Source organism: Pteropus alecto, unplaced genomic scaffold (genome assembly GCF_000325575.1).
Source record: "Pteropus alecto unplaced genomic scaffold, ASM32557v1 scaffold226, whole genome shotgun sequence".
NCBI classification, from domain to species: domain Eukaryota; kingdom Metazoa; phylum Chordata; class Mammalia; order Chiroptera; family Pteropodidae; genus Pteropus; species Pteropus alecto.
In genome coordinates this window covers 6,902,676-6,922,986 of record NW_006440132.1, presented here as the reverse complement: position 1 = coordinate 6,922,986, position 20,311 = coordinate 6,902,676, and the positions used below count along the sequence as shown (strand labels likewise).

General features: G+C 47.1%; 1 protein-coding gene across 8 annotated transcripts in view; it reads left to right on the top strand.

Annotated features, from left to right (window-relative positions):
• The window catches only part of RGS3 (regulator of G protein signaling 3), a 115,760-nt gene that overhangs the window by 72,874 nt on the left and 22,575 nt on the right, over positions 1 to 20,311 (top strand). Inside the window, exons 1-2 of one of the 8 annotated variants that reach the window (XM_015593381.2) lie at positions 11,263 to 11,699; positions 11,860 to 11,883. The exons of 3 other annotated variants lie outside the window; for them this stretch is intronic. In XM_015593381.2, the coding sequence (XP_015448867.1) occupies positions 11,643 to 11,699; positions 11,860 to 11,883 (81 nt within the window). In that variant the 5' untranslated portion in view covers positions 11,263 to 11,642. Of the gene's footprint in view, positions 1 to 11,262; positions 11,700 to 11,774; positions 12,088 to 20,311 lie in introns of those variants that run through there. 4 more of the 8 variants (XM_015593383.2, XM_025050446.1, XM_015593382.2 and 1 more) reach the window with 4 other exon arrangements.

Below are 20,311 nucleotides of genomic sequence, written 5' to 3'. Positions count from 1 at the left end.
CTGTTGTTACTAGATCAAGCACGGGCACATGCTTGACTATCTACAACCCCTTCTTTGGGGCCTTCTTCCATGGGGCATGGCAGGTGTTTGTTTGTGTGTTTGTTTTTAATGCAGTTGACTTTTTTTTGTGTTATTGCAAAAGTTATCCATGTTTATTATGAACAAAACATTTCATATGGATGAACCAGGAGAAAGAAATGAAATTCAGTCTTAATTTTAATACCCAGAGATAACTGCTGTTAACATTTTGGGGTGTATCTTATCAGGCATTTGTTTACACACAAATACATATATCTTATTTGCAAATTGGGGTTACTGGTGCACACAATTTTCTAACTTGCTTTTTTCCATTTAACAATGTAGAGTATCCAAGTTTCCATGTCAATAAATGTTCTCAACATCATTTTTACTGCCTATAGAGTATTTCATCATGTAGATGAAGCAGGATTTATTTAAATTATCTCCAGAAGTTCAATGTTTAGGTGGTTTCCAATTTTTCATTGTTACGAAAACCTGGTATTTAAACATCCTTGTAGATATATATCTGGGTTATCTCCAGCATCCAGTGAACATGATTGACCTTCCACAAGTATTTGTTGAATGAATGAATATTTCGTTAGAATAAATTCCTGGTAATAGAATTTCTGCATTAAAGATTATATATATATTTATTAAAGAGGTTCCTGATACCTATTGCCAATTGACTCTGCAGAACAGTGGTACCATATAAGCAGTACTTTAAATTGACCAGTTCATCTGGCTTTGCCCAGAACTTTCCACGTTTAGCACAGAAAGCACTGCTTCCTGGGAAACCCCTCAGTCCCGAACAAAGTGAGACCGTCTGGGTAAGAGAATGTCCATTTCCCCACACCCTCACCAACATTGTGCGTTCTTATGGTTTTTAGTAGGTTCATTTCTTTGTTTACTGGAGATGTTGAATATTTATTCATATGCCTTTTCAGTCACTAATGTTGCCTCTTTTTGAGTTGCCAGTTCAATTCTTTTTATTCCTTAAATTCCACATATAAGTGAAATTGTATAGTGTTTATCTTTCTCTGTCTGACTTAAATACCTTCTAGGTCCATCAAAGCAATATCTTTTTCCATCCCCTTCCTTTTCATATGTAGGGGTCTTGGTTTCTTATCCTTTCAGCCACTCTATCTTTTGGTTGGAGCACTTAATTCTTTTCCATTTGAGGTACTTATTGATAGGAATGTAGTTGTTACCATTCTTTATTCCTGTTCTTGATACATGTTTTTTCTTCTTAAAGAAGTCCCTCCAACATTTCCTATAATACTGGCTCAGTGGTGATAAATTCCTTTGGCTTATTTTTGTCTGGAAGCTCTTTATCTGTCCTTCAGTTCTGAATGATAGCTTTGCTGGATAAATTATTCTTAGTTTCAAGTATACAGTACATTGGTTAGACATCTATATAGTTCATAAAATGATCCCCCCAACTGCTCCCTCCCTCCCCGGGCCCTCCACCTGACCAACACATTAATGCTAACTGCATTCCCTGTGCCATGCTCCCCATTCCCATGACCATCCATCAGCTACTAATTTGTACTTTAACCCTTCACCCCATTCTCCCAGCCCCGCAACCCCCTCCTCTCTGACCATCCCCAAATTGTCCACTATATTTGTGAGTCTGTTTTTGATTAGTTTGTTCTTTTTGTTCCTTAGATTCCGCATATAAATGTGAAATCATATGGTATTTATCTTTCTCTGTCTGACTTATTTCACTCAGCATAAGAACTCTTGGTCTATCCATGTTGTTGCAACAGTTCAATTCTTTTGCTCATTTTTTTATTAGGTTGTTTATAGTTTAATTATTAATTCACATGAGCTCTTTATATAATAAAGATATTTGTGTTAGCTTTTTGTTTTTATTATTTTTTTTAAACTACAGTTGTTTCTGATTTATAGATAGTCATATCTATAAATTGCTTTGGTAGCAGCTTTGTAGGGATATTCACATGTCATATTCATCCATTTAAGGAATACAGTTCAGTGTTTTGGGGTTTTTTTGTATATTCATGGATGCATACAGCCATCACCACAATCAATTTTATAGTATTTTCATTATCTCCAAAAGAAACCATACCCTTTAGCTGTCATCCACCAATTCCCCCGTCTCCTCCAGCCCTAAGCAACCACTAATCCACTTTCTGGTCTATAGATTTGCCGCTTTTGGACATTTTATATAACTAGAATCATATAATATTTGGTCTTTTGTGACTGACTTCTTTTACTTAACGATGTTTTCAAGGTTCATCCATATTATAGCATGGATCATTTCTTTTTATGGCCGAATAATATTCCATTGTAGGGATCTATCACATTTTATTTATGCATTCATTCATCTGTTGATGAACATTTCAGTTGCTTTCACCTCTTAGCTATTATGAACAATGCTGCCATCAACATTTGTGTGAAAGTTTTAATGTGGATATATGTTTTCATTTCTCTTGTATATATACCTATGAGTGAAATCACTGGGTCAAATGATATCTCTATGTTTAACTTTTTTGAGGACCTGCTAGGCTGTTTCCCAAAGTGGTCGCACAATTTTACATTTCCACCATCAGTGTATAAAGATTCTATTTCCTTCACGTCCTCTCTACCACTTGTTATTTTTCCATTAAATTAGAGCCATCCTAGTGGGTGGGAAGTAGTATCTCACTGTGGTTGTGAATTCTGGTTTCTGATGACTAATATAATTTCTATAAATTTTTAAAAATATTTTTTCCTTTGGTGTTGTGGTTCTCAGCCCCAGATTATATAATAGTCACTGCCCCTCCCTTGAACTTACGGTTTTATTTTTCAACTTTTAACATTTTAGTCCATCTGGAGTTTACCTTGGCATATAGTATGAGGCAGAATGCTTTTTATTTTTTCCAAGCAGTTATTTGTTCCAATGCTTTTACATTGTTAGCATAAGTACCCTCTCATTCTTCTTTAAAAAAATTTATTTCCTATCCTCACATATTTCTTCTTTTAAATGAAATTTGGTATAATTTTATTCAGTCCCCACCTCCTCTCTGCCTCTGCCCCAAAATCTCATTGAGATTTTGATTATATTTACATTAAAAATATAAATAAAAAGGGGACTATTAAAGTCTATACAATACTGTTTTTTTTTTTAATCCAGGAATTGGATTATGTCTCTTCATTTATGCAAATCTTCTTTTAGGATTCCCCAAGTAAAGTTTTGTAAAAAAATTTTTTCTTAAAGATCTTGCAAATTTTTTGTTTAACTTATTTTAGGAAATTAACATTTTAAATTTATATTACAAATAGAAATATTATTTAGCATTACATATGTTCTTCGATAATATACTTGTATAAAACTTGTACAGAAAATCCAAAACATTAGTGAACTGAATAAAATAAAGAAAATCCTGCATTTCCCAAGCCCTTTCCTCATCAATAGCCACTGCTACCTGCTATAAGTTTGGTGTAATCTCTCCAAATGTTTTCCATGCACATATGTAGATAGCGTGTTTTATTTTACCAAATAGTATCATATAATATAAAAGTTTCCATAACTAATTTTTAAAACTTAATATACCATATAAATCTTTTACACCGGTACCTAAAGTTCTCCCTCTTTCTTTTTAGTAAACAGTGGACCATTATTCATTGAGCTGCTCCCATGCTCACAGTCAGATTGTTTCCAGTGTTTTGATATTACGAGCAATGCTGCTCTAAACATCCCAAGAGTGTCCTGTATGTTACACCTTGCTGCACTTTTCTGCAGGACAGAATGTGACATACACTACCAAAATGCCTTACAAATGCTTTCCTTCTGTGTAAACATGTCATCTGCCCAAAACTATTCTTATTATCCCCATTTTACAGTTGAGAAAACAAAGAAAGGTACAGACAGGTTAAGCAGATGTATAATTTACATTCTTATTAACAATGAACGAGAGTACCTGTCTCCCTGCACCCTACCTAATATTAGATGTTAAAACTCTTTTAATTTTTTGTTAGTATGAGAAATGAAAATTATATTTCATTTTAATTTGCAATTATTGGATTACTAGTGAGATTGAGCTTCTCTTTACACTTATTAGTATTTACATATTTTTTTCTTTGGCTCGTCATTTCATTTCAGTTGCTCAGTTTTCTACTGGGGCTTTCGTTTTATTTGTAAGAGCCCTTTATATGGTTAGAATATTAACCATTTCTTTTCCACTTGCCTTTTAACTTTATTTATAGTACCTTTCATCATTCAGAAATTAACACTTTTTTATAATCAAGCCTTTTTGTGGGAGGGGGTGAGTAGAAGGCTATACTTTCTAAGGCCTCTCTTACTACAAGATTATAAAGAATATTCTTCTATATTTTATTCAAGTACTTTTATCCTTTTATTTTTTACATTCATATTTTCGATTTATCTGCAATTAATTTAATGCCTGGTGTCAGATGGAACTCTCATGAATTTTCTTTCCAGTTAATCGGTTTTTCCAAACCTATGTTTTGAATTGTCCTTCCTTTTGTTATAGGCCATGCTCTTGTCCCTCTCGTTAATCTGTCTAATCCTATATCAGGCTGAGCCTTGGTTACTGTAGCTTCATAATATGTTTTAGTAGTAGTGAACATCCCAAGGCCAATCCTCATTATTCTGCAAAATTTCCTCTGAAGTTGTACACCCTAATTCTAGTCTGCCAGTGTTTTATTCTTACCTTTTTCACTAACGTATTTCAATGTCAGAAATGACACTAGATCTAAGATAATGTGTCCTTACCTCCTACTACCCATAATGAGTGTGTCGTCGGCTCTCCCATACTTCTCTTTGCTTTCCTCCACGTCTCCTCGGTATTATTGAAATCATCTACAATTTTAGTTTCTGATTGTTACTGTTTTAAAACATTAGTTCTATTATGTTTTAAGAATCATTTATTTAAATTGCGTTTAACTTCTCAATTATGTTGTCAGTAGTTAAGTGTATAAATGTTTCTGGCTTCACTGCCTGTCAGTCTCTCGAATACCACGTCATCTCACTCTTGACTTCTTGATTTTGTTTCGTTTTTGTCTGGAGAGCTTTCTTGAGTAATTTTTCCCGAAAGGGTCTGTGGGTGGCATACTTTCTTAGTCTTTGTAAGTCTGGAAATATTTGCCCTTTTCCTGAGTAGAGAATTCTAAACTAACAGTCCTTCTCCCCCAGCGGCTCTCCTCTGTCCCAGCATCCAGCTAGAATACAAGTGCCGTGCTCCCTCGATGCTCTAAAATTTCTTCATGGAAATGAGCAGGATTTCGCTTTCTAATCTTTGGAATTTAGAAATTTCGTCAGATTATTTCTAGTTGTTCTCTTTTGCTAATTTTCCCTGGTACTAACTTCAGCCCTTTCAGTCTGAAGACTCAAGTCTTCCCTTAGCTTGGGGAAATTTTTTATTAATTTTTGGAATTGGGTTCAATTTCCTCTTTCTGGATTTCCTACTACAAATAATAATAATATAAATAGGATAATGGCACCTAATATTTATCAAATGTGCTTTTTCCTTCTGCTATAACATGTCATCTGCCCAACACTATTATTCTTTTATAGATGAAGAAACAAAGGAGCAGAGAGGTTAAGTAGGTTGTATAGGTCTCATAGCTAGAAGGTGTAGGCCTTGATCTGAATCCAGATGTCTAGCTCTAGGACCCCTGGTCTTAGCCACTACACTATGCTCCCTGCTTGTCAAATCCAACCCTGACTGCAGTACCCTTCAGTAAAAATGTGACCGTTGACAGCAGGAGAAGGCATGGGGTGCTAGAATCATGGAAGTGAAACCGATTAGGAGACTAAAGACCAGAGGGGAGATGGGATCATCAAATGTTCCCCAGTGAATTCAGAGTTGGGAATCTTCTCCTTACTCCCTTTCCCTCTGTTCAGCCTCCCCCTTCAGGCCTCATCGCTGTCCCTGGGACTACTGTATGCCAAACTGTGAATCTCCCTGTTCCTTCTTCTGTCCCTTTAGTCACCTCTCTAAAAAGTAGCCAAGATGACTTTTCCTAAAGAGCAAACCTGGTCACTTTCTCACTACGGAATGTTTGTTGAATGACTGTATGAGTGAACAAATAATTTCAAGGTGTCTGTTGTATGTCAGACACCGGGCTAAGTACTGGTGATACAGTATGCATTAGTCAGGAATCTTCCAGTTGCAAGTGACATGAACCCAACTGAAATTAGCTTCAGCCAGGAAATGGAATTTATGGGATTAGGGAGGGCAGCCTTCAGGCATAGCTGGGTTCAGGGCCTTGAGCAATATCACCAAGAACTTGCCTCACTTCCTCCATCTCTTGGTTCTACCTGCTTATGGGTTGGCTCACTCTCTTAGTGATGGCAGTATAGCTGCCAGAAGTACCAAGATTATGGCTTCTGATTTGATGGCCTGAGCTTAGGCCCAACCATCCAAGTAGGGGGTGGACTTGGGAGCGTGTATGGGTGAACTACATCTAGCAGCCAAGGTTACAGCGCTGTCCTCCACATACCTGAGTCAGTTACTCTTTGCCGAACACTTCCCAGGAACTCGGGTAATCAAGACACAGCCTGTCCCTAGAGCTGGCATGAGCATAGTACGTTGAGGATTGTTCCCAAAAGCCTGAAATCTCAGGCCAGCATGTGGATGATTGGACTGGAGCCAACAAGGGAGATGGTCATGGCTCTTGGCCATCTTGTGCTGCTACAGCTGCCCAAGGTCAAGCTGAGGCTACCGAGGTGACTGCGATGTGTGCCCCAGACTGGAGCAGAATCTAGCCAGCAATAGCTCTCGGGGCCAGCTCTCCAGGGAAACATTTGGTCTCCTGGCTTTCACTGCATGTGGGCTTCTCCTTGCTATGGCTGGGAGATACAGTTCCCATGAGCGGGCTGGGAATGTCCTTGCTGCCTGAAGTTGCCAAGGAGGAGGCAGATGGCAAGCGGAGAGATTTTTCTAGAACATGAGTCGGGGGCAGAGCGTACAGGTTAAGAGCATCGGCATTGGAGCTATGCTGCCCGTTTGCCATTTCTTTTGTTGTGTAACCTTCCTGTACCTTGGTTTTCCCACCTGTAAGATGGGGAGATGATAATAGCCTGTTGCTCAGTAACTTCATGATTATTAGCTATTACTACATGCCAGGTACCATGTTGGGCCCTCATCCGTTAGACCCTTGACAGATACCATCGCATTTAACTTTACCGTTTAATCTTAAGATAAATTCTGTCCTTTCACAGATGATAGCCACAACAACAACAGCACAACAACGATGATCTTATTTATGAGCACTTACCGTGTGCCAGGCACTCCACACACACCACCTCGGTTAGTCCCCACACGGCCCAGTGGGGCCCCATTGTCATAGCCCCATTGTACAGACATGGTAACTGAGACTCAGAGCTATCAAAGTGACCTGCCCAAGATAACTCACACTCAGATTTTGTGGATTCCAAAGCCTGTGCTCTTTCTAGATACCACTGACTGAAACTATTTCTTTAGTGAGAGAGCTCAGAGATATCTGGGACTGACCATTGAAGGGGAGGAGTGGGACTCAGGCATCCCTGTGTGGTCTCATTTTAGAGATACACCTCTGAGGCTGAGAAGCGGGAAGGGACTTGCCCTGGGATCTGCACACTACAAGCCAGATCTCTTTGTGAGTTTGAACCTGAAGATACCTGCTCTGTCCCTCCCCACCTCACCACTTGCAGCGTGTGCCCCAACACCAAGGGAAGTGCCACCAGGAAGAGCTAGGTGTATGCCCGTAGCAAGCAGTGGGAGACTGTGTCCCCTGCCCTGGTGTTAGGGTGGTAGAGGCCAGACAGCCCCTGCTTGCAGCGTCAATGCCAGCATCAGCCATGCTCACTTTCCAAGTCAGATACCAGGAGCAGGCTGCTTCCCTGTCGGTCTGTGTCCATAGTTCTGAGCACAGCCTCTAGCACACAGTAGGGATCCAGTGGCTATTAAAATAATGAATCAATGTTTCTTGATGGACTCTGGTGGGAGGGCCTTTCAGCATGGAGCCTGTAGACCCCCAAATCAGGGCTATGAGACCCAGTGAGTAAAAGCCCAGAACTTCCTAAGTAGGTTAGCAGATTCAAAGCATGGGCTGGGTGGGAGCATAGATAATTCCCCAGTTTCACAGGGAAGCTCAGGGTCATCACCCTTTTCTATAGCAGGTTGGGGCAGGGGCAGGTCTCTGTAGAAGCTGGGGCTGGTGTGTCCCGGCTCAGGCTTCCATTACCCTAGACAGCCAAGCGCAGGCCTGGCCTTTTCATTGTCCAGGGGTAATGAAAACCTGAGCAGCTACTGGTGGGGTCTGGGGGTAGTCTTAGTCCATCATAGGCTCTGGCATTCCTAGGACCATACCTCTCCTTGGCTTGTGCTGTTTCTGCCATGGCAACATCCTCCTCCTCCCCAGCTCGGAACAAAATCACAGTGGACTTTGGATCAGGAGCCAGGATAGGGAAGTTCATGAAAGCCTTGGCAGGTACCTTCCTTCTTCGAGGAGGGCATTGCCAAGGCTCGGCCTCCCCCAGGTGCTGTCTGTAGGGGAAAGGTGGGTGGGTTTCATCTGTGCAGGGTTCGTGGTGGAATCTTGGGAACACAAACCTGGGTGTACCAGGCTTAATGCAGTGGGGGCAGTAAAGGAAGATGGTGGAAACCTTGCTTTGTCACAGGCTGCAGCAGAGCGGCCCGTCTGGGGTGTCTGTGTTACTTCCTGCTGCTGCCATGAATCCCTAGAGCCTCGTCTGAGCCTTGGGTTCTGCCTGGGGGAGCTGTACCCCAAGACATGAGATGTACACACACTGGATCCCTGCTGACCGTCCCTGGTCCCAGCTCTGGAAGCTGCTGCCAGCCAGCCGGCTTCTCAGTATAGCTGAGGGGCTCGTCTGTTCCATAGGCTGCCTTTGCAGTAGTGCAGGGCAGAGTGGAAGGTGGATTTGGCTTGATGATCTGAAGCTATGCACTTGCTAGTGTGTGACCTTGAGCAGGTTTCCTAATATCTCTGTGCTCTGTTTACTCATCTATAAAATGGGGACATTAGACATCATATCTGGTCAGGTTATGAAGATTTAATGAGTTAATAACCAGGAAGTGCTTTGAGCAGAGCTGATACACAGTAAGTGTCAAAGAAGTATTTGGTAAATAAAATGTGTAGATCAGTAAATGGGGCCCAGGCCCTGGGGGCCCAGGTGCCGATCCCTGTGGCCTATGGGGCATTTAGATCTTGCTGCTCCCTAGATCCCAATTTCTCCTATACTGAACAGCATCTTCACTTATGTAGGTCTGAGAAGCATTCGGACGTGATGTGAGGAGCATGGGACTCGGAGATTGCAGTCTCTGGTCCCAGCCCTGCCACTCAGTTGCTGTTTCTTTGGAAAAGTCACTTTCGCTCTCTGGACTGCAGTTTCACTGGCTGTAAATGGAGAATAAGAGTGAAAGATCTCCCAGGATCCTCTGGCTTAGAGAGCCTGGTTGTCAGTGACTACCACATCCTGCCCCAGGCTGTGCACTGCAAGGGCCCAGGCTCCTCTGATTTGTGTCTGGAACTATGGGGAGGCAGAAGGCAGTGGCTGCCTGGGGTCTCCCACTAGATGCTCTCCCAGCCTGGCTGGAACCTGTGCCTGAGAGCATTGGCTGCTCTGCCCTTTCCTGATGAACCTTGTGGACTAGAGCATTGATGAATGCATTCTGGATCTGCTTTGGACCCAGCGCCCTGTTCTGGCAGAGCTGCTCTGCCCATCGTGACACAATGTCTAATTATGGACTCATTAATCTGACTGCATGGGTGATGTCTATCTCCCTCACTGGATGCTCAGCCTTGTGAGTTCAGGGCCCAGTCCCCAGGGCCCCGCTTAGAGCCTGGCACATAATTAGTGCTCTGGAACTCCCCTCTATTCAGGCTCTCTACCCTAAGTCTTATTCTAAGCACCAGAAATTTCATCTTGGAACCCATCAGCCCCACTGAGAATTAGACATTCCTGTTGGAACTGGCCATCTCTTGAGACTCGCTTTCTTAGTTTCCCAGGACAAGGGTGGGCCCTGCTTCCCAGGAGCCTTTAGGATGACAGCCTTCCAATCTGGAAACTTCCGGCAAGAACTGCCCTGGCTCTGCCTCCAGGGACAAGACAAAGCGCTGATTAGAGTTTGTAACTGCCTGACTTGATAAGGGCTGTTCTGAGGCAACTCTGATTAAGGATTTTTACTTATACCAGCACGCATGCGTATGCTTGTATGTGTGAGAAAGACAGGAATAGAGTCAGCCAGATAGGGGCCAGGAGACAGGCAGAGACTGACATTTGGAGACATTGAGACTAGTAATAGGGAGGGTAGGGGCCGGAGGGACAGCACTTCAGTCCAGGGTGGCCAAGATCAGGTGGGGTGGGAAAGAGGATGGGGCTCTTCCTGCCAACATCTCAGGGTACCTGCTACTCCAGTAGTAAGCACATTCAGGTTGGAGCTGGCTATGGGATGGGCACCCCCCAGCCTGAGCCCCAGGCTCAGCCCAAGGTGTGTTGGTTGACATCAGGCAACCAATTGCAGTGGCCATAGCCATGGCACCAAACAGCCCTGTACTGATAAAGCGGCTTCCTGCAGTAGTGGGCCAGCGCGGTGGCTAGGAGTGGGGACCCTGAGGTTGGACCGAGTGCTCTTCAGTCCTGGCTCCACAGCCAACTAACTGTGTGACTGTGGGCAACTTTCTCTGCCATCCTCTACCTCAAGTTCTCCATCTATAAATAAAGCGATAATAGTCCCTGCTTGACATGGTGCTCGTGGGGATTAAATGAATTAATGAAGGCCAAGCTCTCAGAATAGTGCATGGTATGGGATCACTGAATCCTCTGTTAATCCCACGGGTGGGCAGGTCAAGGGTTGTCAGTCCCAATTTACAGTTGAGGAAACCAAGGGTCCGAGTGAGCAGGGACTTGCTCAGTGAACCCAGCCAGCTAGTGCTGCAGCTAGAACTAGAATTGGGGACCCTCACCTCCCAATCCCGTGCTCTTTTCTCTGCCTCCCCATGGTCCCTCAGTTCGAGATGTCTCCTTGACTTGTGGCCCTCACTCTTGGGCTGTTGTAAGGTGCCATCAGAGGAAGCCCCAAGCTCTGTCTATCTCCGATCCCCCAGAGTTTGGTGCACACAAACGCGCTAAATAAAAGCGTGTGTCCGGCTGCACTGGCTGGGGCTGCTGGGAGGTGACTCACTCCCCCACCCTCGGGCAGTGGCATTCTCAGAGTCAGCCTGTGTTGGCTGCAGGACCCTGAGTTGAATTGCAGCCACCCACTGAGATGAGAGCAGCTTGGGCGTGGGGGTGTGGTGGGGGAAGCCTCAGTGATTGGCTCTGTCCTGCCAGAGCGGTGGCCAGTGGCTTTGTGTTGCCCCCGCAGGGGGAGCCCTTAGGATGTGAGTGGGGTGCAGCCGGCTTGGGATCCCAGTGCCAGAGAGTGCCGCTGTGAGTGATGGATGCCTCTGCCTCTAGAGCCGCACTTCAGGGGCCAGCCTGGGTCCTGAGGAGGGGCGTCAGGGGAGCCAGAGCCCACGAGTGTGAAGGTATAACCCAGGAGCTGGCCGGGCCCCTCGAAGGCTGAAGGACCAGCTGGCTGAGGACTCTTTCTCAAGACATCTCAGACTCCTTGGATGAAAGTGGCTTGGGAAATCACAGAGTTTTCTATTTGATGGAAGAAAGAAATTCAGCCTCTCTCCAGAGTGGCAGCCGCCGCTGGCTGGACAGGGTGTGTGTTTGGGAAGGGCGCTGGAGGAGGAGGAGGAAGAGGAGGAAGAGGAGGAGGGCAAGGAGGAAGAGGAGGAGGGACGGGTGATGCAAGGGTTTTGAAAATGCTACCTAGATGTGGGAGGTGGAACCTGGTCATTTGGTTCTGCTTTTCCCAGCAGGTATCGCTCCCCTGGGGAACTTGGGTAAGTCCATAAATAGCTCTGCTGACACAAAGGAGCTCTGTCTGGGAAGGCAGCCGCTTGACACGGCCGCCAGGAGCTGCCACCAACACGGCTACCCGCCCGCCCGCCGGTCCGCCTGCAGGAGGAGCTGGGCAGAGACCCGGGCGGGCGGGCTGGCAGAAGCGGCAGCCCCGAGTCGCCTGGCTCCCTGCCGGAGTGTGCTGGGTAGGTGCCTCCAAGACAGGGTGTGTGTTTGGTGGGCGGGTGGGTGGGGGGCTCTGGTCCAGGCCACCCCATGCCCCTGTTTCTATTGTTTCTTCCCCAGGGCAGCCATTGATGGGTATGTTGTAACCCAACTGTGTGTTCTGCTCTGAGATAGCTGTGTGTGTGTGTGTGTGTGTGTGAGAGAGAGAGAGAGAGAGAGAGAGAGAGGGGGCCATGCTTCCACTGTGTATTGCCTTCCACTTTCAGGCTGGTCAGCCAGCATTTCCTTCTGGGAGAAAGGAATGTTTAGTGACTAGGAGTGGGGACACTGCCTGGGGAGGGAGCGCTCCGCTTGTGGTGTTGGTGATCGTGTAAGGGATGCTGACTGCACACCAGGCACCACGGATGGCTGCTCTTGCCTAGTTCCATGTCAGGGGAGGAGGTGGGTCTCAGGGGCTTGTCCCTGGGGAGTGTTGCCTCTGATCCCTGAGACTTGCTAAAATGTCCACTGGAAGCACAGCAGGGATGCTCTGTCTCCCGAGCCCTTTGGGAAAGGTGTTGCACCTGCTTCCCAGGCTCCAGTTGAGACCCGTAAGGAAGAAGGTAATGGTTAGGGACCTGCTCACCCCACAGTGCCACTGTAAACAGGCAGAGGCCAATTCTTTTCTCAACTTGGAGGCCCTGTGTTTCTACTCTTGTCCTGAGGTGTCCAGGAAGAGTCCTTGTACCTGGGACCTCAGGGCTGAGGAAGAGCCTGGGTCCAGAGAGGGGAGGAGCATGTCCAGGTTCACACAGCAAGTCTATGTCCACGTCTACCTCCTGGAACAGTGAGGACAGGATATGTGGGTGCCATTACCCCAACCTGAGCTATGTAATTCAGCTGTGAATCTGGCTCTCCTGGCTTGAGATGCCTAGCTCAGTACGGGGCCACTAGGCCCCTCACTGAAAACTTTCCACATCCTGCTGCCCTCAGGCCCAATGGCTGGGGGCTATCAGGTTCTGTTCTCAAGATAGTTTGAGTGGGTGTATCTCCTGGAAGGAAGGAGCTGCAGTGCCTGCCCCACCAATGCCCGCAGGATCCCAGCCAGGGCACTGCGGCCATAGTCAAAGTTTCCACCAGGGCCCCTGGAGTCCTCCATGCCCAGCCAAGGGATACCTCCCCTCTTGCCCAGCCCTAGCACGTGGCATGGCTTAGCCCAGGGCGGACCCTTCAGGGAGCCAAGCTCTAGAGCAGGGCTCGCTCCAGGCCCAGCCTGGCATCTGAAGCAGCAGGAAAATGGTGAAGATGGAGGCGGCTGAGGCGCGCGCCCTGTTGGGAAGTCTCTAGGGCTTTGATGGGGCTTCTGATTATGAGTACCTGGTATCAAGGAAACCACCCCACTCCCAGCTTTCTTACTTTTGCACATGTTTCTGCTCTGTGGAAAGCTCTTCTCTTCTCTCCTCTCTAGGTCTTAATCCCACCCAGACTGTCCCAACTAGGGCAATTACTTCAGTTGCAATGTCTGTCCATTGGTGGTGGCCCCCACACGGTGGTTGCTTCATGTCCTCTTTATGTGGGATCTGGGGCTCAGGACACGGGAGGAAAGGGCTAGGATAGGTTTTACTTGGGGATAAGCACTGATGTCCAAATCAGCTCTCTACCCATCTCCTAGCTCGGCCTGGCAGAAAGTGGGCATGACTAACTTGAGGGCCTGGCAAGGAATCCCTTTGGAGCAGCCGCTCTCCTGCCCCGGGAGCAGTGGCAGTGGCATTCTCAGAGTCAGCCTGTGTTGGCTGCAGGACCCTGAGTTGAATTGCAGCCACCCACTGGGATGAGAGCAGCTTGGGCGTGGGGATGTGGTGGGGAAGCCTCAGTGATCGACTCTGCTGACACGTGTCAGTGTTGCTTCCACAGGACCAGGGGGTTGGAGGATGGAATTGACAGGAAGTGAAGCAGAGAGACTCTTGGCTTCAGCTTGGATGAGGCCGCAGAGAGAGCCCTCCCAGGGTTCCTGCTGGGCTGGCACGGTGTTCACGCCGTGGCCTGGGCCATGGAGGGTGGAAGGGGCAGCCCTGGCTGGTCTGAATGCAATGCTCATGGTCTTTTGCACAGACTACAGTGGCTTGGAGCACAGTTTGGGCCTCCTTCAGATGGTACCAACCAGGGAGGTGGATCTGGGGGTGGCCAGTGGTCTCTCTGGCTCCCCCAGAAGAGGCACAGCTGAGGATAGCAGTGCCCGTGCCCAGCTGGATTTCTGGAAATCCTTAGAACTTTTTCTAGTTGATCTCCAAGGCCCTGGAGATGGCTGAGTCTGTTTGCCTCTGGACATGGTAGGGGACTGAGGCAGGGGAGCAAGGACTTGCTTGAAACTTCGAGCTTGCTTGTAACTATATGCGACTCAGCAGCACAGTGCGGATAAGACCCAGGTCTCCGGCTCCCCAGCTCAGGTCTCTCCCTGTCACAGCAACCGGATGAGTCAGAGTACCTGGCTTTCGTCTTGGTTCTCCTTTTCTCTTTGGACTCCCCGGTGACACGTTCCTTTCTAGGATCTCTGGGCTTACTGGCAAGAGCCCGGCTCCCCTCTGAAAAGGCAGCGTGTGCAGTAGAGAAAGCCTTTGGCCAATAGGCTGGAGACTGAGGCACGTTCTAGTCCCTGCCCACTGGAGGATCTCAGGCAAATACGTTTTTTTCCCCTCTGGTTCAATTTCCCCTTTGGAGCAACCAGGGACTGGACCAGCTATTGCCGAGCCCCTTCCAGCCATCGGTTTCTTTGATTCTCTGCAGACCGTTTCCTCTTCTTGGGTTCCGAGAATCGTTGGTCAAGGCCAAGGTCTGGCTCAGCAGGGAAGCAGCCTTCAACCTGTTACACAGGCACTTCTCATGCAAGCTGGAGCTGGGGCTGAGGCTGGGATGTTTGTTGTTGTTTGTGGAGCCAGGCTGTTTCCAAGATGTCATTGCTCAGGGAAAGCCATCATTCCTCCCAGGGATAAACAAGGCTGCTTAGGGCTCAGCCCGCCCAGCCCAGAGAGGCTGGAGCCACTCACAGCAGGCCAGCCAGGCTCAACCCCAGGGAGCCGCCAACTCCCCCTGTACAACCAGCTGCACCGAAGCATCAAGATCGGGTTGGGGGTGGGGCAGGATTGGGGAGAGGGGTGCTGGGGCCATAAACCACTTGTGAGATCAAAGCTTCCAGGCATGGAGGAGAGGTGAAGGGGTCCCAGGTTACCCTCTTCCTCTGGCAATGGACCTGGGTCATCACTCCAGATATGTGGATAGCTGCCAGGTGTGTTCTCTGCTCCAGATGGCCAGGGTTCTCCCCTCACCCTGCCTGCCATGGGCTAGCCTGCTTGCACCTGGCACTGTGGCTCAGGCTGCAGCTGGAGAACTGTCAGTGGCTCCCAACATAGAAAGGCGGCAGGGTTGCAGTAAGTAATTTGGAACCGGGCATGCTTTCCTCCATGTAGGTAGGGCCCTCCGTGGTATCCTCCTTACCTCTTGGTAGGGCTAGCCTCGCGCTAAGTGTAGAACTCAGGCACTTGGGGGAGAGAGGCAGAGAAGAGCTGAGCAGAGCCTCTGGGAGCCAAATGGCTGGCTGTAACCTTGAGAAAAGGCTGGAGGCAGCCAGGGGGACAGACTATAGGGTGGAAGATGACGTGGTCCTGCCACTCCACACCTCAAGGGTTGGAACTGATGTCCGTCTGGGATATGAAAAACTTCACTGCTCTGACCTCAGTTAATGAAGTTCCTAGTTGATCCAAAGAGCTTCTCTGTACTTGTCCCTCTCTGTCTGCCTCCCTCTCTCCCTCCCTCCCTCACTTCCTTCCTTCCACATGTGTTTAATATCTACTGTGTAGCATGCATTGGCGAGTACTGGAGGTATAGACATAAAAGACCCAATATTTAATCGAGTGCCAGGACAGGCATGTAATGGATAGTAACAACACAGCTTTGATGGGGAGGCTTGGGGAAGGAGCTGTGGGAACCCTGGGGAAGCTTTGAATCCAACTTGAGAGCCTCAGTGAAGCTTCCTGTAGGAGGTGAGGCTCTATCTGGTTGCATAGATACTTGTCCATCGAAGGAGCAGGTCACCATCCTGGTCTGTCCACCCCTCTGAGGTGTACATATGATTCCTGCCCGGCCATAGAAATCACCTGTGTGTATCCAGCCACATGTAATGTCTTATCCCGGGGAGGCTGTATGATGTGTTGCATGTAAGTGCGTGGGCTCTGGGTTTGAGGCAGACTCTCCTACCTCACAGTTGCATGCCCTTGGCCAAGACGCTGAACATCTCCATGCCTCCACTTCCTCAGGCAATGGCCGAAGCCCATCGGGGTTACACGAGATGATGCGTGTACCTGGAATGCTTCATGCACACTGACACGGCATCGTGCCAGCAGCGAGAGTGCACCAGCACCTTACTTAATGGTGGCTGTTATTGAATGAGATGGTGTGGGTGAAGTGAGGCTCTTGGCACGGGGTCTGGCACAGAGTGGGCATTCAGTACACGGGAGGTGCTGCAGCAGCTTTCAGTAGAGGGGTAGTCAGTTGGAATGTGCGTCAGAGACATGTACAAATGAAAGGGGCTCACGGAGGAAGGAGCGACCGCCTCAACCCAGGGGGCAGGGGAGACACTGGAACGAAGGCTTTTGTCCATTTTTAAAATAAACTTGTAAGTTGAAATATAACTAATGTACATACAGAAAGATGAGAAGAATATAGCCTATGAATTTTCACAAAGTGGGCACACCCTCCAGGTCAAGAAATAGAACCTTCTAGGACCCCAAGAAACCCCTTCTTGTGTCCCCTTTCAGTCACTACTGCCTCAGGGGTAACTCCTTTCCTGACTTCTCTCATTGATTAGCGTTGCCTGTTTTTGAACTTTGTACACATGGAACCATTGATATGTGCTCTTCGATGCTGACTTCTTTCAATCAGCATTCCAGTGGCAAGATTCGTTCATGTTATTATAGGAAGTTTTATTTTATTCATTCTCCTGCCTGTATAGTATTTCATTGTGTGGATATACCACAGTTGATCCATTCTACTATTGATGGATATTTGAGTTGATGCCAGTTGGAGGTTATAATGAATAGTGCTGCCATGAATATTCTTGCACGTGTCTTTTGATGCACTAGATATACTTTTCTGTTGGGTAAATACCTAAGTTTGCAATTGCTGAGTCATAAAATTGTGTATAATTAGCTTTAGTAGATACCATCATATAATTTTCCAAAGTGTGCCACCAGTACACCCTCCTGTTGCTCCACAGTCCTTACTAACATTACCGATATTAGATATGGTGATATCTAATTGTGGTTTTCATTTTCATTTCCTCGATGACTAATGAGGTCCAGTGCCTTTTTATATGTTGATTGGCCATTTGGATAAGCTTTTTATGGCTGTTCAAGTCTTTCTCCCAGTTTTTTATTGGATCGTCTGCTCTTTTTCTTATTGATTTGTGGGAGCTTAAAAATATTCTGGATAGCGTTCGTTGGATACACACTTCAAATATCTCCTCTCACTCTGTGGCCTTTATTCTCACTCTTTTAAAGGTATCTTTTGAAGAAAGTCTTAATATAATGAAGTCGAACTTGTCAGTCATGTTCTTTATAGAGAATGCTTTTTGAATCCTGTTTCTTTGCCTATTACAAAGTTATGGATATATTCTCTGTTATCTTCTAAAAACTTAATTGTTTATTTTTCATATTTAGATCTAAAACCCACTTGAAATAGATTCTCATGCGTGGTGTGATATAGAAGTCGACACTCCTTTTCTATGAGTGGATATCCAGTTTATTTAAAAGGTCATTCTTTCTCACTTTCGGGCGCTATCATCTTTGCCAGCAGTCAAGGGCAATACATGTGTATGTGAACTGAGTTTTGAAGGATGAATATTAGTTTACCAGATAGACAAGGGTGGGCAGGGTGTTCTAGGTAGGAAGTACAGTAAGCACAGGTTTAGAGGTGCCTGAGAGTAGAGTGTGTTTGGGGAAATACAAATATAGATGACCTTTGAACAACATGGGGGTTAGGGCCGCTGACCCTTTGCACAGTTGAAAATCCATGTATAACTTTTGACTCCACCAAAACTTAACTGCTAATAGCCTCCTGTTGACTGGAAATCTTACCAATAACGCAAAGTCAATAACACATATTTAGTATGTTATATATATTATATACTGTATTCTTACAGTAAAGTAAGCTGGAGAAAAGAAAATGTTATTAAGAAAATCATAAGGCAGAGAAAATACATTTATAGTATTTATTGAAAAAAAATTGCATATGAATGGACCTGCACAGTTAAAACCCATGTTGTGCGGGGCAACTGCAGTTCAGACTGGCTGGAGGGGAGAGATGAGAAACGGTATGGCAGAGAGGTCGGTCAGCAGGGGCAGAACAGGCAGCATAAGGAGCTGGGACTCTCTCAGAGGGGTGGAGGGGTTTTAAGCAGAAGAGGAGTATAGTCAGGTTCGTGTGAGGGACATGAGAGAAAGTCCCATGACAGAAGGATGATGGGAGGATGAGTTTGGAGCAAACTGTGAACCCAGCCAAATCTAGCCTCTACATCACCCCTCAGCAGAGACAGAGCATGTCTACTTCAGGACAGCAGTGGTACAGGCAGTCCCGTGCCTAGGGCCACGGAGAATGACCTTCGGCTACAGGGTTGCCCGAGTCCACTGGCCAGATGTCCACTCCAGTGTCCTCAAGAGGAAGAGCCTCCTTTCCCCCTCAAGTGCCCCAAAGGAGGAGATATTTAGGAACTGGGGCAGACAGACAAGGCCAGGGGGTCTCTGGAGATGAGGTGCTTTCTGCTTTCCTGCCATCGATGCACATACAAGGAGAGCTGGCCACACCTTGGGCCCTGTGATCTGACTCCTCCGGGCTGGCTGAGATTCAGAACTGGACAAACTCCCTCTGGAAGAGTGTGGCCCAGAGAGGACAGTAACTTGACCCAGGCCACATCGTAAGCCAGCCTGACCTGGCCTAGGGGAAGCTGAGTCCCTCCAGGACCTTTGGTAGAGGCCTTGGTTTCTTCCCCAAAAAGTGCAGATAATGGTGCTTCCGCCCTCAGACTGTTGTAAGGGTCAGAGTGAGTCAGGTGCCCTCTCCCAGAGTGGGATGCAGGGGAGGATGCTGATGATGTTGATGATGATGATAAGAGTGATAATTATGATTGCAGAAATCGTGACTGTTTATTGAGCGCCTACTGTGTCCCAGGCCCCTTTATGTGGATTGTCTCCCAACCACACTGTGATGTGGATACTTGATACTTGTATCACCACTTTACAGATAAGGAAAAAGCCTTGATGAGGTTAAGCAGCCTGGCCAAAAGCACTGAGTTAGGAGGTGGCAGAGCCAGGATTGGAACCCAGATTTGTCTGTCTCCAGACCCCAGTTTTTCACCAGCAATAGGTTCTCCTCCACCACTCCGGCTCTGAAGGTGCTCCCTGTTCTCTGAGCTGTTGCTCCGAGTTGAGCCGTGGATTTCGGTGCCCACCATGAGGGAGAGTCAGGCAGTGCAGAGGAAGGGCACAGTGGGCTGAGCGCGCGTGCACCAGGCCCTGCATCCTGCCCCACCGTAGCCCTGTGAGGCTAGCGTCACATTCATTCAGCCACACAGTTAAGAGTCAGCCCCAGGCCTGCCTGATTCCACATCCTGGGCTCATGACCGCAGTGCTGTCTGTGCCCTTCCCTGGGGTCCTCCTAGCTTGGCAGAGCTTTTTAGTGTGACCAACCTAGTCTAGATATCACAGAGAGGCCACACACTTCTAGCTCTGCCAGTAAAGTGGTCCTGGGAGGGAGAGAATTTGGGAGGGTCATCAGGTGTATGGAGTTTTTTACCACCCCTTCCCCATCCAGGTGGGTTGGACATTTGCCCTCCCCCCCCAATCTCTACCAAATTGGGGTAAGAGCAGGACCCCTGCATCTGGTACTGCTCACCATGCCTAGCATAGTGCCTGGCCCAGGTGTGTGCTTGGTAAAGTCTTTGGAAGGAAGAGAGGGAGGGAGGGCAAGAGGAAAAGCAGTGAGGGGGCAGGAAAGGAGATCATGGGGTAGTAGAAAGAGCAGAGCTTTGGAGCCAGGCAGACCATGGTTTTGATTCTGACGCCTCTACTTACTCCTTTTTGATCTTGCACAAGTCATTTAACCTCTCTGAGCCCCGGTTTTCTTATTTGCAAAATGGGCCATTGATATGGACCTCACGAAGCTGCTGGAAGTGAGAGAGTATATCTAAAGCAACTGTCACAGTACCTTGTCTAGTAG